The sequence below is a fragment of the Narcine bancroftii genome, chromosome 10, assembly GCF_036971445.1.
Source record: "Narcine bancroftii isolate sNarBan1 chromosome 10, sNarBan1.hap1, whole genome shotgun sequence".
In the NCBI taxonomy this organism is placed as follows: domain Eukaryota; kingdom Metazoa; phylum Chordata; class Chondrichthyes; order Torpediniformes; family Narcinidae; genus Narcine; species Narcine bancroftii.
This window is the reverse complement of record NC_091478.1, coordinates 32,569,619-32,584,137: the sequence shown is the minus strand read 5'-3', so window position 1 is coordinate 32,584,137 and position 14,519 is coordinate 32,569,619. Positions and strand designations below refer to the sequence as shown.

At 47.4% G+C, this 14,519-nt stretch overlaps 1 protein-coding gene across 5 annotated transcripts in view; it reads right to left on the bottom strand.

Annotated features, from left to right (window-relative positions):
• The window catches only part of slc35g1 (solute carrier family 35 member G1), a 66,083-nt gene that overhangs the window by 36,577 nt on the left and 14,987 nt on the right, over positions 1–14,519 (bottom strand). Inside the window, exon 1 of one of the 5 annotated variants that reach the window (XM_069900562.1) lies at positions 8,060–8,158. The exons of the other annotated variants lie outside the window; for them this stretch is intronic. Coding sequence (XP_069756663.1) covers positions 8,060–8,123 — 64 coding nt within the window. The 5' untranslated portion in view covers positions 8,124–8,158. Of the gene's footprint in view, positions 1–8,059; positions 8,159–14,519 lie in introns of those variants that run through there. 5 annotated transcript variants of the gene reach the window in all.

Genomic DNA, 14,519 nt, shown 5'->3' with positions numbered 1-14,519 from the left:
TTCCAGCAACTATTGTCTGCTATATCTTACAATTCCAACATAGGATCTTTCCTTTTTGTCTCACTCTATTGTTCTTCCAGACTGATTGAAAAATATTCATTCTCAGCGCCAGTGAGCAGGGTTTGAATTCGGCGCTTTCTCTAAGGTACGTTCTCCTCATGTCTGCGTGGGTTTCCTCCAGGTGCTCCGGTTTCCTCCCACCACTCGGGTAGGTCATTTGGGTGTCATTGGGCTGGATGGGCTCGTGGGCCGAAAGGGTCTGTCACTGTGCTGTATGCATGGCTAAATATGGGGCCTTTCAACTAACACATTGGAAGCAACACAGAGATCAATTCTACAAGGCTTTAAAGCTTGGGAAGTAAAACATAAAAATCTGTAGATATCGTGGTTGAAGTAAAAACACACAATGCTGGAGAGACTCAGCAGGTCAAACAGTGTCTTTTATATAAGCAAAGGTAAAATACACAATCCGAAACATTGACCTGCTGAGGCAGCATTGTGTGTTTTTACTTCAAAGCTTGGTATGTCAGTAAGTGCAGCAATTCAATACAATGCAATACAATGAGGGAGAATTGGTTTTCGTCTGGTACTTAGTTTTTTCTTTGTATGTTAGTCTAATAACAAGACTTGGCAAAGCATTTAAGAACTCTGGAATGCAAATTCCATGCCAAATGGGAGGACTCAGGATGCTTCCCATGCTCAGGGCACCAGAGTTGGGGAAGGATTATCAGGATTCTGGGCTGAAACAGCAACTATCATCACTGTGGAAAGCAGAAGGCTGATTGCGGAGGAGTGCACATTTTGGGAGCTGGTCATCCTGTGGATCAAGAATGCAGACAGGCAATGGGTAGTTCAGGAGTGCCCTACTCACCATCTCTCCCCACCCCCCCTTCCCTGGTGAAAGCTTCCCCGAGGGAGTGTAATGACATCCAAATCCAAAGCATGGCAGGGGAATGAGGAAAAAGTTCAAGGAAATTCAGTAGTCAGGAAGAAAACAGATGTTTCCACAACGCGGATGGAATTCTAGGATGGTTTACTACCTCCCTGGTACCACGGTACTGACAGCCACTGCACATTTTGGAGGGGGGAGGGTGAATGTTATACCGATGACATGGGTAGATTAAAAATGAACATTTTTAATTGAATTTCCGTTGCTTGTCAGTGATCCCACCTCCCTCTACCCATTCAGCAAACACTTACTGTTTGTGTCAGAGTGTCGATGCAAATTCCATCCAGCAACTTGCCATCTTCACCACACGTCCAAGCAGAAGCCAGCATCAATTACCATTACATCGCCCATCCGAACTCACAACTGCAGATCCTCTCCCTGATGCCATCTGAGCTACCGACACCCCAACCACTAACATACCACCCAGTATCAGCCATCCAATCTCCCGACACCTTGAACAACGTAGGTACTCATGACTCCAAGATTATCTCACTTCTGTTTCAAAGGCTAAAGCAGATCACTCACATGGTTCTAAGTTTCATTTAGCTTCTTTCAGGGGCCTTAGGTGGTTTAATTTAAAAACAGATGGCTTTCTTCAGCAGTTCTTATTGAATACTTGTATCCTTCTGTTTTTAATAAAGCAAACACTCCATTGTCCTTGAATAATTGAGAGGCACTTCAGATCCATGAGCTCTGTCTTTCCAAGATGCGTCGACTCCGAAAATGAGCAACCTTTGAGTTTAATGGTGTATCTATAACTTTGGTGACCTATGTGTGACCCTGTACCAGCCCACAACTAACTTACTAAGAATACATGTATAATACTTTAACTCTATAATTTACTTAACTAAGATATTCTTACAATAAATATAATTTAATCTCATCCTAAATATCACCATTAACACAGATCCATTACAATGGGTTTGTAAAACATGCCTGTAGAGAATTTGTCTCCCAAGAAAGAGATAGAGATCAAGAAAGGGGAGAACATTGCCAGAAATTAACCAAGTTAACCAAGTCTCGGACTGTGGTTCTCAACCTTTTTTCTTTCCACTCACATACCACTTTAAGTATTCCCTATGCCATAGGTGCTCTGTGATTAGTAAGGGATTGCTTAAGGTGATATGTGGGTGGAAAGAAAAAGTTTGAAAAGCACTGTTTTAATCGTACCTAATTGACTCGTTATGTGCATGGTTTCATAACTCCAAAGGAAATGGGCCAATGACAATTTTTCTCAAGCAAAATATTTGAGTAACAAATGGGTCTAGAGCAGTGATTCTTAACCTTCCCTTCCCATATCACCTTAAGTTATCCCATAAGTGCTTATTGCATAGGGATTACTTAAAGTGGTATGTGAGTGGAAAAAAAAAGGTTGAGAACTACTGCTCTAGGTGAAAGTTAGCACCAAAGTGGATAAAGTTAATGAGTTAATGGGTGCACAAGGCAGGACCAACATATTCATCAATGTAGCGGAGGAAGAGCCTCGACCACACTGCTTCACACCCTGTCCCATGTAAGGATTCTATTCATTTCTCTCAATTCCTCTGTCTTCAAGGCAAGTTAAAGAATAAGCGTCAAGGAAATAAGTGGGAGTTCATTGGATTGCTCCGAGAGGCAGCATTGGCTGGGCTGAATAACCTCTTCCTTTGTCAGAAGAAAATATGAAATAAATATGAAAAACAAAATCTGGAGATATTTTTGTGGCAAATTTTAATGTCACAAGGCATTTCACATTGGCAGCATCAAACAAACAAGGGTGTGAAGGAGAAGCGTCTTAATAAATATACAAAGGGGGAAGACAGACAGGTGTCCAGAATATGAAATAATAAACTAAATCTTAACTAGTGAATGAACAGCCAGAATCAGAGTTTGCAGGAGCATATAGAGCAAAAAATTGTTACATAGTTCAGTAAGGTTGAAGGCCAAGAACAGATTTGAGAACAGAAAAACAAATTTTTAAAATTAAAGACAATGTTTGTTCAACTGATAGTGAAGGCAGGTCAACATTGAGAGGAACACAAATTGGTTTGCGGCAGGTTAATGTCATGGGACAGATTGAAGTTGGTATTGCCAGCATGCTCAATCGAGGGCCAGGTTTACCTTCAACATTACATTAAAAACGCTGTGTTGCCTCCTGAAGTTAAGCTTGTCTGTGGGCTGGCAGAGCATCAAGCACCGCCACACTGAGCACTGGTGCACCTCAGGGCCGTGTGCTCACCCGGCTCCTGTTCACGCTACTGACCCACAACTTCATCGCCAGATCCAGCTCTAAAATGTCAAGTCTCCAGATGACTCGAGAGTAGTTGGCCTCATCAGCAACAACGAGGAGTTGCACTACAGAAAATCTCATGAAATGGTGTGAGAGTAACAGCCTGAGTCTCAGCGTGGTCAAGACGAAGGAGATGATCATGGACTTCAGGAGAATCAGGAACAACAACCCTCGACTACACATCGACAACTCTGTAGTAGAGAGAGTGGAGAGCACCAAGTTTCTTGGAGTTCACTCAACTAGTGACCTATCGTGGACACTCAACATCTCCTCACTTGTCAGGAAGGCGCAACAGTTTCAGCATTTCCTGATAAGACTGAAGCGGGCAAGGCTACCAGCTAACATGTTAACTCTCTACAGGATCACTATCAAGAGAGTTCTGGCCGACTGCATCACAGTGTGGTATGGTTGTTGCAAAGAAATTGATTGGAGGACCACCCAAGGACCATAAAAGTAGCAGAGACAATCAATGGAGTCTCCCTCCTCCCTCCGTCAACTGAATCTACTGGGATCATTGTTTGAAGTGGGCGCACAAAATCGTTGAGGATCCCTTCCACCCTGCAATCTTTCAGCTGCTCCCGTCAGGAAAGAGATACAGGAGGATCAAAGTCAGCACCACCAGGCTCAGGACAGCTTCTTCCCACGGACAATGAGAATGCTGAAAGGCCAAAGGAACTGCTCACACTAACCATCCGAGGCTCTCATATACATGAAACAAAATTTATTTATTTATTTGTTTGTTTTGTTTTTTAATTTTTTTAAATTTTTCACACTATGAACCATATTAACCAAAATACACACAAACATTTCCCTCTTGAATATACACAGTGTCATTTTCTCCCCTTTTCCCCCCTCCCTCCTTCCCACCCCCTCCCTACCCACTAAACGTTCAACATATACAATATAATAAACCCATTAAACAATGTCATCACACAATGAAAATAAACAAGAAAATTGTGTTGTCTACTTTTACACACTGGATCAGTTCATTTCGTCTTCTTCTCATTCTGTCATTTTAGGGGGTGGAGGTCCGCGGTAGGCCCTCTCTGTTGTGTTCCATGTACGATTCCCAAATTTGTTCGAATACTGTGATGTTATTTCTTAAATTACATGTTATCCTTTCCAATGGAATACATTTATTCATTTCTATGTACCATTACTGTACTCCCAGGCTCTCTTCTGATTTCCAGGTTGACATTATACATTTTTTTGCTACAGCTAAGGCTATCATAATAAATCTTTTTTGTGCTTCATCCAAATCGAGGCCTAGTTCTTTACTTATATTACTTAGAAGAAAGATCTCTGGATTTTTTGGTATGTTGCTTTTTGTGATTTTATTTAATACCTGATTTAGATCTTCCCAAAACTTTTCCACTATCTCACATGCCCAAATTGCATGTACTGTTGTTCCCGTTTCCTTCTTACAGCGAAAACAGTTTATATATTTGTATTGACTGAATACTTGACCTGCATATGTATTGTTTGTCTGTATGTATGTTATGTGTCTGCATGTTTTGTACCATGGACAGAAGATTGCTGTTTTGTTGGGTTGTACTTGTACAATCAGATGACAATGATTGATAACATGAAACAGAGTTAAGGAAGGATACTCCCTTAGACCTTTTAGCCGTGGTTTGATTTTAAAAAACCAGCAGATTTACTCCAAGACATTTCCAACATTGCCCAGTGCCTTAGCAGAGGTGTCAACATTATCGTGGCAACAGCGAAGCTAATATCAGGAATACTCCAGTGATGAGACATGGATATGAAACCAGAAAGGGGGACAGTGGATCCCCATTGGGTCAGCAGTGGCAGATTAGCAGGAAAGAATCCACCCCTACCCTTATACGATCACTTGCACAAATTTATCCAAGACAGTACAACTTTAAAAAAAAGGTAAAATCATACACTCCTCCATACTTATCACTGAGACAACTGTTTTTTAAAAAAAATAGTGCCTCCATTCTATCCATATTCTGGAGGAGTTCAGCTCATTTTCAGGATACAAATCAAATCTTCAAAAGAGTAAATGTTTACCCCATTTTGAGTTAAGTGGTTTTGAGTTAAGTGGTTCAGGATTTGAGTGCCTAGGTGTAAACATCACAAGCATATTCTCCTAATAAAAAAAATTACTTCCCTTATGACCAGGTAAAAATAAAAATTTTAGAGATGAGCAATTAACCCATGTCACTAATGGGCAGAATAAATGTAATCAAATTGAACATATTACCTAGATTCCTTTACTGATTTCAAACCATTCCCTTATTTCGTCCAAAATACCTTTTCACCTTGATGGATAAAATAATCTCCTCCTTTATTTGGAATGGAAAATCTCCAAGGGTCCGAAACCGTTATTGGAAAACTGTAAGGTTAGTGGAGGACTCACACTTTCCAATTTCACTACTGGACACCACATATAGAAAGAGTGAAATACAAAAGTCTGCAGACGCTGTGATTGTAGTAAAAACACACCGAAATGCTGGAACATCTCAGTCAGTCTTTCAGCATCTATAGGAGAAAAAGATATCTTGCCGACATTTCAGGCCTGAGCCCTTCTTCAACGAATAAGCAAAAATCCAGGAAATCTCAGAAGAGGCAGTGCTGACTGGGGGAAGGTATGCAGACCAACAAAAGGTGTTAATTAGATAGATAAGGGGTGAGTTGAGAATTGATTATGTCTGTGTGAAAGGAGACAGGAAAAAGGAAGAGAGACAGAGCTGGGGGAAAGTAATGGGGAAGAAGTGAAGGGGGGAGGCATTAATGAAAGCCAGAGAAGTCACTATTAATGCCATCCATTTGGAAGTTGAGATGTTGTTCCTCCAATTTGCCATGGACAGACATGTCAGTAAGGAAATGGGATGAAGAATGGAAATAGGTGGCCACCGGGAGATCCATGTTATTGCGGCGGACGGGACCGAGGCACTCAACAAAGAAAGAAGTGAAGGGCTTTGCCTTCAGAATGGGAAATAGAGGTGCATAGGGATTGGATATCCATGGTAAACATGAGGCGATCAAGTTCACGAAACTGGAAGTTGTTGAAGTGATGAAGGGTGTGTAAAGTGTCCCAGATGTGGGTGAGGAGGGACTGGACCAGGGGGGACAAAACTGAGACAAGGTAAGTGGAGACCAATTCCCAACTTGATGGGGCAGGAGCACATAGACACAATGGGTCTGTGGAGGACAATTGGGTTTTGGCAAGGTCCTATTGGAGGGGTATTAGGAGGTGTCTGAGAGTTCTCATCTGGCTTTGGCCAGATAGAAGTCAATGCACCAGACCACAACAGTCCCACCTTTGTCTGCAGGCTTGATGGTGAGGTTTGTATTGGTGTGGAGGGCCAGGCGTTCTGAGTGGATGAGATTGGAATGAGTGAGGGGAATAGTGAAATCAATATGGTTAATGTCACCGTGGCAGTTGGAAATATAAAGATCCAGAGCCCTTTATTTCTTTCTGGGGAATAGACCCAACCAGTCCCCCTCCTCTACCACCCTTCTCCGGCTGGGAGAACTTGTCCTCACCTTTAATAATTTCTCCTTTGACTCATCTCACTTTCTCCAGGTTAAAGGGGTAGCTGTGGATACCTGCCATGGGCCCCAGCTATGCCTGCCTTTATGTTGGCTATGTGGAGCAATCCATGCTACAAGCCTACACAGGCAAGGCCCCACAACTCTTCCTCTGCTACATCAATGACTACTTTGGTGCTGCCTCATGCACCCATAATGAGCTAATTGATTTCATCCACTTTGCTGCCAAATTCCACCCTGACCTCAAATTGACTTGGTTCATCTCTAGTACCATTCTCCCTTTCCTCGATATCTGTCTCCATCTCGGGAGACAAACTCTTGAAGACATCTTCTACAAACCCACCAACTCCCACAGCTACCTTGACTACACTTCTTCACACCCTGTCCCCTGTAAGGATTCCATTCCATTGTCTCAATTCCTCCATCACATCTGCATCAGGATAAGGACCATCACATCTGCATCAGGATAAGGACTTCCATGCCATATCAGAGATGTTCCACTTCAAACAACGTGGGTTTCCCTCTACCGCCATCAACTTGGCCCTCACTGCATATCCTCCATTACCTGACATCTGCCCTATCTCCCTCCAGCCCAATGCACAACAAGGACAGGATTCCTCGTTCTCACCTACCACCTCTCCAGCCTCTGCATCCAACGCATCCTCTTCCACCATTTCCACCACCCATTTCATGATCCCACCACTAGACACATATTTCCCCTCTCCGCCTTCCACAGTGACCGCTCCCTCTGTGACTCTCTTGTTCATGCCTCCCTCCCCATAAATTGCCCCCTTGCTACCTAACCCCGTGACCCCAGGAGATGCTCCACTTGCGGCCACATCAATTATCACACCACTATTTGGGGCCCCAAAGAGTCCTTCAACATTTCATTTGTGAATATGCAGGGATCACCTACTGCATCCAGTGATCCCGTTGTGGTCTCATCTGCATCGGAAAGAAAGACTGAGTGTAGACTGGGAGATCACTTTGTTCAGCACCTCATCTCTGTCTGCTGCAAAAGCATGGATCTCCCAGTGGCCACCATTTCAATTACACACCACATTGCCTTGATGACATGTCTGTCCATAGTCTCATGTACTGTCAGACTGGGATCATCTGCAAATTGCAAAAATGACACATCTGTCTGGGTACCCTCCACCCAGAGGGCATTAACATCAACTTCTCTGGCTTTTGTTAACCCCCCTGCACCCCCCCCCCCACCTTTCACTTCTTCCCCTGCCAACTCTAGGCCCTTTCATACAGTCAAAAAGCCCGAGTGTAAAGGCAGAGATTCTCTGCCCTTACGTCGGGAGACTTACCTTCATGAATGTACCCTGGCTGGCTCCAAGGCACCGACTGAAATCCCTCTCGGGGAAGGATCATCGGCGGAGCGCTGTGCTCCACCACCTAGCATGAATGTACTGCAGCTGCAAGCAGCTGGCTAGGGATGGGCTGATGATGTCACAATGATGCCGTCAGTCAGCGACCCATCTCCCCTCTCTCCTCCACTCACTCACCCCTCTCCCTCCATGAACTCCCTCAGGGCAGCGGTGGCCAGTGCAGGCCTCCGGCACCTCACCAGGCCACTTCAGCTTTCGGAGCCACTTGTCAGCACCAGTGGCTCAAAACACAGCAGAGCAAAGGCCATTACCTTTTGGAGGGCTTTATGCTTGGTGTTTCCAATATCATATCTTGATGCAGCCCACTTTCAGGTGTCTAGGGGAGTGCTCAGAAGCGGAGAATACACCTACCCGAAGAGGGTTGGGTAAGTACTCCTCGGGTCAGGGCTCTCCACTTTAAGGTGGCCTCCCAACAGCCGCATTCGGGTATTTTAGGTGGCTTTCCATTGGGGTATTCTGGCCACCTGAAAGTGACTGGTGAGACTTCCCCTTGAGACTGTGAAGCAAGTTTCAAAAACAATATTCACAGCATTCTACACGATAGGAGTGTGTAGAGCTCGTCGAAAGAACCAAAGACTTGTTGATCCAAACCAAGGCTTTTATTAGCAAAAGACCGGAGCTCTTCACAGGTGGCCGACCAGTCCGGAATGATCCGACCTGGCTAGGGACACAACCCTTTAAGGCCCAGACAATAGGTGTGGCTTAGCTCTCAGCCAATCGCTGTAAGCACAGTCTAGATACAGTAACTATATACACTATGTACATTGGTGATAGATCTGTACTATCACATTCACCCCTTCTTGGAGAATTGACCCTGGGAAAAAAAAAACAAAAATGAAGGAGAGAATGAAAGGAAGGGGTAGGTCAAGGAATGTAGCGGTCAGGGGGTCTGACCATCCGGCGTGACCGCCATGGTGCCGGGATTGGGGTCGCTGGAGTGGTGTCGCCAGCGGGCTTGTTGGGTGCGACTGCTCCGTCGCTCAATTCCCCAGTCGTGTTGTCGGCAGGGTGGAGAATAAGGAGTTGGGGGGTTTGCTGGGTCTACCGCGTCCTGAGCTAGGTCCCGCACCAAAACAGTGTCCTCCCACCCGTCTGGGAACTCCACGTAGGCGTAATGTGGGTTCGCGTGGAGTAGAGTCACTCGGTCGACCAAGGGGTCGTTCTTTGAGTGCCGGACATGGCGTCGCAAAAGGACGGGGCCAGGGACAGTGAGCCATGCCGGTACAGTGGTTCCCGATTCGGATTTCCTCGGGAAAAGAAACATCCTTTCGTGGGGGGTGGCATTTGTTGCAGTACATAGGAGGGAGCGGATGGAGTGTAAGGCACTAGTGAGAACCTCCTGCCAGTGAGAGGTGGGGAGACCTTTAGACCGGAGAGCCAGTGTAACCGCTCTCCATATGATGGCATTCTCCCTCTCGACCTGGCCATTACCGCGTGGGTTATAGCTCGTGGTCCTGCTTGAAGCAATACCACACTCCAGAAGGTACTGTTGCAGCTCTGCACTCATGAATGAGGCCCCCCTATCACTGTGGATGGAATTGGGGTACCCGAAGATGGTGAAAATACTGTGAAGGGCCTGTATCACTGAGGTGGCAGTGGTGTCTGGGGAGGCCACAGCGAATGGGAAGCGGGAGTACTTGTCGATGGCTGTAAGGATGTAGGTATTACGGTTGGTCGACGGTAGGGGCCCCTTAAAGTCTACGCTAAGACGCTCGAAGGGGCGGGTGGCTTTGATAACGTGGGAGTTATCCGGACGGAAGAAGTGGGGCTTGCATTCAGCGCACACCAAACAGGCTCGGGTCATGGAGCGGATCTCCTCGACTGTGTAGGGTAAGTTAAATGTCATAGTTAAAGGTGGAGAGTTCGATTCTCCATCTGGCGATTTTGTCGTTTTTTTATCTTACCACGCTGGGTGTTGCTGAACATGAAGGAGACCGCGCGTTGATCAGTCAACAGTGTAAAGCGCCTCCCAGCGAGGTAATGTCTTCAACGACGCACCGCTTCAACTATGGCCTGGGCCTCCTTCTCGATCGAGGAGTGTCTACTCTCCGGACCCTGGAGGGTTCTGGAGAAGAAGGCTACAGGCCGACCGGCCTGGTTCAAGGTGTCTGCCAGGGCGAAGTCGGATGCATCGCTCTCGACTTGAAACGGGACAGACTCATCGATTGCGTGCAGCGTCGCAGCAGCGATGTCAGATTTGATTCGATCGAAAGCCGCTGTGGCTTCGGTCGAGAGGGGAAAAGAGGTGTTCTTGATAAGAGGACGCGCCTTGTCGGCGTAGTTTAGAACCCATTGGGCGTAATATGAGAAAAGGCCCAGGCAACGTTTGAGAGCTTTCTGGGTATGTGGGGGGGGGGGGGGGTAAGTCCATTAGGGGACGCATGCGGTCAAGATCTGGCATGACTATCCCGTTCTCCACCACACAACCTAGAATAGCGAGTCGTGTGGTCCAGAAGACACACTTGTCCAAAATGTAAGTCAGGTTTAGCTGACGGGCAGTTTGAAGAAATTTGTCTAGGTTGGCGTCGTGGTCCTGCACGTCGTGGCCACAGATGGTGATATTGTCCAGATACGGGAAGGTAGCGGTTAGCCCGTTCTGGTCCACCATCCTGTCCATTTCCCGCTGGAAGACCGCGGCACCATTCGTGACCCCGAATGGTACCCTGAGAAATTGATATAGCCGCCCATTCGCTTCAAAGGCCGTGAATGGTCGGTCCTTGCAGCGGATCGGGAGCTGGTGGTAGGCCGAACGTAGGTCAATAGTGGAGAAAATGCGGTATTGGGTGATCTGGTTCACCACATCCGTGATGCGTGGCAGGGGGTACGCATCCAGGAGCGTGAAGCGGTTAATGGTCTGGCTATAGTCGACCACCATCCGTAGTTTTTCCCCATTCTTGACAACCACCACCTGGGCTCTCCAGGGGCTTGAACTGGGTTCGATGATGCCCTCATCCAGCAATCTACGCACCTCACTCCTAATGAATTGCCTGTTTTCGTAACTATATTGCCGACTTTTGGTGGCCACAGGCTTCCAGCCAGGGGTGAGGTTTGCGGAGTGCTGGCGGGGCAATCCGGAGTGTGGAAAGGCCGCAGGATTGGCCCCGGGGCATGGGGGCGGGTTGATCGGGTGCTTCGGGAGTGGGGCGATGGCAGACCGAGAGGGGGGCGTGGGGTCCCTCAAAGTGTAGGGACACCATTTGGAACTGACACTGGAAGTCTAATCCCAGCAACACTGGGGCGCACAATTGGGTAAGGACGAATAATTTGAAGTGGGTGACCGTCACGCCCTGTACTTCCAGCGTGGCGATGCAATACCCCTTTATCCCAGTCGAGTGCGACCTTGTCGCTAATGAGATCCTCTGGGTAGTGGGGATAATGTCAAGTCCCCAACGGAGGGCCAGATCTGGCTGGATAAAACTGTCAGTTGACCCAGAGTCAAATAAGCAATTGGTGTAGTGTCCATGCACTTTAATCAGTTCCATTGCTCTGGTGAGGGGATGAGAGCATTGCTGGTTTAATGTTATTGAAGCAGTTGACAGGGGAGTTTTGCGCGATGACGTCACGCAACAGGATGACGTCACGCAACGGGATGACGTAGTCAATGCTCGAGGAGCAGGTTGGAGGACCTCCCGGAAGTGCTGTTGTGGCGGCGTTGGCGGGTGAATGATAAGTAGTGGGGTTTGTAGTTGCTCGCGATTGGCGGTGGGTAGGTCGTTGGTCGCGGCGGTTGGGCCCTGGCGGTCATCAGCGATGGACGCTAGGGTGAGCACCTGGTTGGCCGCGGGGGTGGCTGTGGCGGCGGTAGCGTCGGCCCCGGGGGTGTCCATGGCGGCGGCAGCAGCGGCGGCAGTAGCGTCGGCCCCTGGGGTGTCTGTGGCGGCGGCAGCAGCGGCGGTAGTGTTGAGTGTTCCGCACGGGGGCGAGAGGGGGGCCAACACCATGGTTGCGAGGGTGGGCTGCCCCTTCCGGGTTCGGCGTCTCCATGACGTCAGGCGTTGCCGTGAAGGGGAGCCCTCGCTCTCATTGGACGAGAGCTCTGGGGAAGAAGAGTTTGAATGGGATAGCGGCGATTGGGCTTCACACGAGGCACTGTGTTGGCCGGCGGCCATTTTAGACCTACAGACTGCAGCAAAGTGGCCGTTTTTAAGGCACTTCTGGCACCTGGCTTTTCTTGCTGGGCACTGGGACCTGCTGTGCTTGTCCCTCCCGCAGAAATAACATTTTGGGTTCGCAGGGGGCAGGGTAGCAGCAGCCGACAGGCCGTCAGGGGTAGGGTAGAAGGGCACTCTACTCACATCAGAACGAGGGGTCCAGTCCCTAGAGAGCTCGGTGGACTTTAAGGCTGCCTCCTCCATTGTGATCGCAATCCGGGCCACGTCCTCTAGTTTTTCTACCCCTTGTTCGAGCAAGCGCAGCCTCACTTCGTTTGATCAGAGCCCGGCCACATAGGCATCCCGGATGAGATCATTTGTGATCTCGGCAGCAGTTTTGTCCACACTGTTACAGTCCTTGCCCAATGCCTTTAATACTTGTAAATATGCTCTGCTGGACTCACCGGGCTGTTGCTTCCTCGACGCAAGCACGAGCCGGGCATGAACTCTGTTCACCGGTTGATCATACAGTCCTTTCAGTACCTTTATGGCTGCGGTGTAAGTGGTCTCATCCTGGATGTTCTCGTAGACTCTCAAGGACACCATAGACAGCAATGCTGTTAGACGCTGGTTATCCTCCTCTACCTGAATGAATCTCAGGAAGTTTTCAAAGTTCAGCAGCCAGAACTTAAAGGCTTTGAAGGCTGTAGCTGACTGTGGGTCGATATCAAGTTTTTCTGGCCGAGTTAAACGCTCCATCCCTTTCAAAAAAAATTCTTTTGCTAATAAAATTGTAGAGCTCGTCGAAAGAACCAAAGACTTGTTGATCCAAACCAAGGCTTTTATTAGCAAAAGACCGGAGCTCTTCACAGGTGGCCGACCAGTCCGGAATGATCCGACCTGACTAGGGACACAACCCTTTAAGGCCCAGACAATAGGTGTGGCTTAGCTCTCAGCCAATCGCTGTAAGCACAGTCTAGATACAGTAACTATATACACTATGTACATTGGTGATAGATCTGTACTATCACAGAGTGTCTGCAAAATGTGACCTGGTGGGAACATGTGCAAATCAGCATACTTTCCACCACACTTCTGTGGAAATTTGCCAGGGTTTCTGGTGTCATACCAAACCTCCACAAACTCCTGAGGAAACCAAGTTAGATACATAACAAGTATTTTAAGCCTGAGCCCTTCATCAAGGTTTCAAGCCCAAAACATTGGTTATGTACAGTATCTTTATCTTTACTATATTAAATACATTATTTGACCTGCTGAGTTTCTCCAATGTTGTGTTTTTACTTCAACCACAGTGTCTGCAGACATTTGTGTTTTACTTCACACATTGGAAGGAAGCAGACAGAAAGAGGGTCACAACTAGCTGCTATTCAACAGGGGCTATTTTAAGTAGAAGGATGATCTTTAGGAGTTGGCTGGCTTGGAGATCGGATGTATACTCCACTGTAGGCTGGTGTTGCTATTTGTAGGATTCAGGTATCTGATCACTAGCCAATTATCAGCTGGGTTGCTCATGAAGTAAACAGTAGTTTACTGCATGAACTTCAAGATGATACTTAAATGCAAGCCAATATCCAGGATTAATCCCAGGTCTGTGCTGTAAACTTGATATTCAATTTTCTTTGCACACGTTCCCACCAGGTCACATTTTGCAGATACTCCTATCGTGTAGAATGCTGTGAATATTGTTTTTGAAACTTGCTTCACAGTCTCAAGGGGAAGACTCACCAGTCACTTTCAGGTGGCCAGAATACCCCAACGTAAAGCCACCTAAAATACCCGAATGCGGCTGTTGGGAGGCCACCTGAAAGTGGAGAACCCTGATGCGAGGAGTACTTACCCAACCCTCCTCGGATAGGTGTATTCTCCGCTTCTGAGCACTCCCTCTAGACACCTGAAAGTGGGCGGGACTACGGCCACTAGTCGACAGGAGCCAGCATTTGCTCCGTGGCGCCTCTCCCCACTGTGGACCTTTCAGGTGCCAGAACAACGCTTTCAGTGCTTCCACCTGAATGTCGCTTTGCACACACCCACAGCTGGCTCCAGAGCCGCATTCTCCCGGCTAGTGCACCTAAAAGCAGCTACCGTTTGATGGGTGACAGATTTCTTGTTAAATGCAACACCCTGGCCCTTGGCAGCAAGGAAGAGCAAAGCACCATGTGGGCTGACAACAGGCCATTTTGATATTGTTACCTTTACTGTGTTTGACATTCCATGATCTAACAATTTTGAATATTCCATGCAAGTCATCTACAGCTCAGAGAAACAGA